This window comes from Trichinella spiralis, assembly GCF_000181795.1.
Source record: "Trichinella spiralis strain ISS 195 chromosome Unknown Scfld4170, whole genome shotgun sequence".
In the NCBI taxonomy this organism is placed as follows: domain Eukaryota; kingdom Metazoa; phylum Nematoda; class Enoplea; order Trichinellida; family Trichinellidae; genus Trichinella; species Trichinella spiralis.
The window spans coordinates 1-1109 of NW_003531109.1; the positions used below are offsets into that span (position 1 = coordinate 1).

Here is a 1109-nt window from a genome sequence, read left to right on the forward strand (position 1 = left end):
TCCGTTGACTCGAGGCAGGGGTAATTGCATTCGAACGGGAAGCATCAGATAGATTCCAGTAGGTCTTTCCGGATGAGCGAACAGTGGATCGAGGTTCCAATGAATCAGGAAAGAGTTTGGAACATCCTGTGGCAACGAGAGTTGACACTCTCACCTTCACTTACCAGAAAGTGTTGTGCCGTCGACGTACATTGACTAAGAAATTTGATGAGACGCCGTCGACCACTTGGACAGTGGCTGGTTTCGATAGAAGATTTGGAAGATTTACTATGGATCACTTTTTCATCGGGCCTGTATTCAGGTTCACATGGAGGACAATGACATGATTGACGTGTACGTCTTCGCGGAGGCATCTGAGAAGGAATAAGAATGGATGGTCTACCTCCGTCTGGTTCTCAAGGATGATCGAACTGAGGTTTGTTTCATCGCGGCTGAATCAAGGCTGGCTCTGATAAAAGGTCTGAGCTTACCACGGCTGGAACTCCTCATGGCGGCTCTGGTGCGCTCACGGTTGATCATCTATGCGAAAAGGGAACTGGCGATGAGCATTACACACAGTGACCGATGCTTTGAAAGCGCGTTTCCAATCAACAATGGCTAACGACGAACGACGGTGGAAGCTGTTCGTAGCCAACAGAGTAAAGGAGATTCATGATCTCCCCCAACTGTTGGAGACGCTGTACTATGAAAGACAATCCACCAGACTTGGTCAGCAGGGGCTACCCGTTGCACACGCTTCTTGCGTACATCGTGTGGTGGCCAGAGCTGGACCTCAATGGCATTCTGGGCCAAGCAGAGACCGAAAGCCTCAGATGAACATCACTGCTGTCTATAATCACGTCGTTGAGGCGGAACATGGAGGACGTCATCGACCCAACACGTTACAGCAACTTTGAGAAACTTCTGCGACTCATCATATTTTGCCCATTTTTATCCACAACGCGCAGGCACCACCTGAGCTGCGGAAAACAGCACTTGAACTGACAGATGTGGAAGTGAATGCGGCAGAGAAAAAGTGGATAAAGCATGTGGCAAGGGAGACTCAAGGAAGTCTTATGATGAGAGTGGTCCTGGCCAGTTCATCTCTGTTTCCTCCACGAAGAACGGCA

General features: G+C 49.4%; 2 protein-coding genes across 2 annotated transcripts; one reads left to right on the forward strand and one right to left on the reverse strand.

The window, feature by feature from the left end:
* Window positions 1-9: 9 nt before the first annotated feature.
* Window positions 10-353, reverse strand: Tsp_14755 (conserved hypothetical protein; the record flags this gene model as incomplete). The annotated part of the gene is given in 2 exon segments (XM_003367492.1): window positions 10-154; window positions 165-353. Coding segments are annotated over 2 exon segments (334 nt in total), but the record flags the coding sequence as incomplete, so codon positions are not given.
* A 240-nt stretch (window positions 354-593) lies between these two features.
* Tsp_14756 (conserved hypothetical protein) lies at window positions 594-896 on the forward strand. Its single transcript, XM_003367493.1, has one exon. It carries the CDS (start codon window positions 594-596, stop codon window positions 894-896), a length of 303 nt encoding a protein of 100 aa, XP_003367541.1.
* The last annotated feature ends 213 nt before the right edge of the window (window positions 897-1109 follow it).

Coding starts and splice junctions, on each gene's coding strand:
- Tsp_14756 (XM_003367493.1), top strand. CDS start 594: ATGGCTAACGACGAACGACGGTGGAAGCTGTTCGTAGCCAACAGAGTA.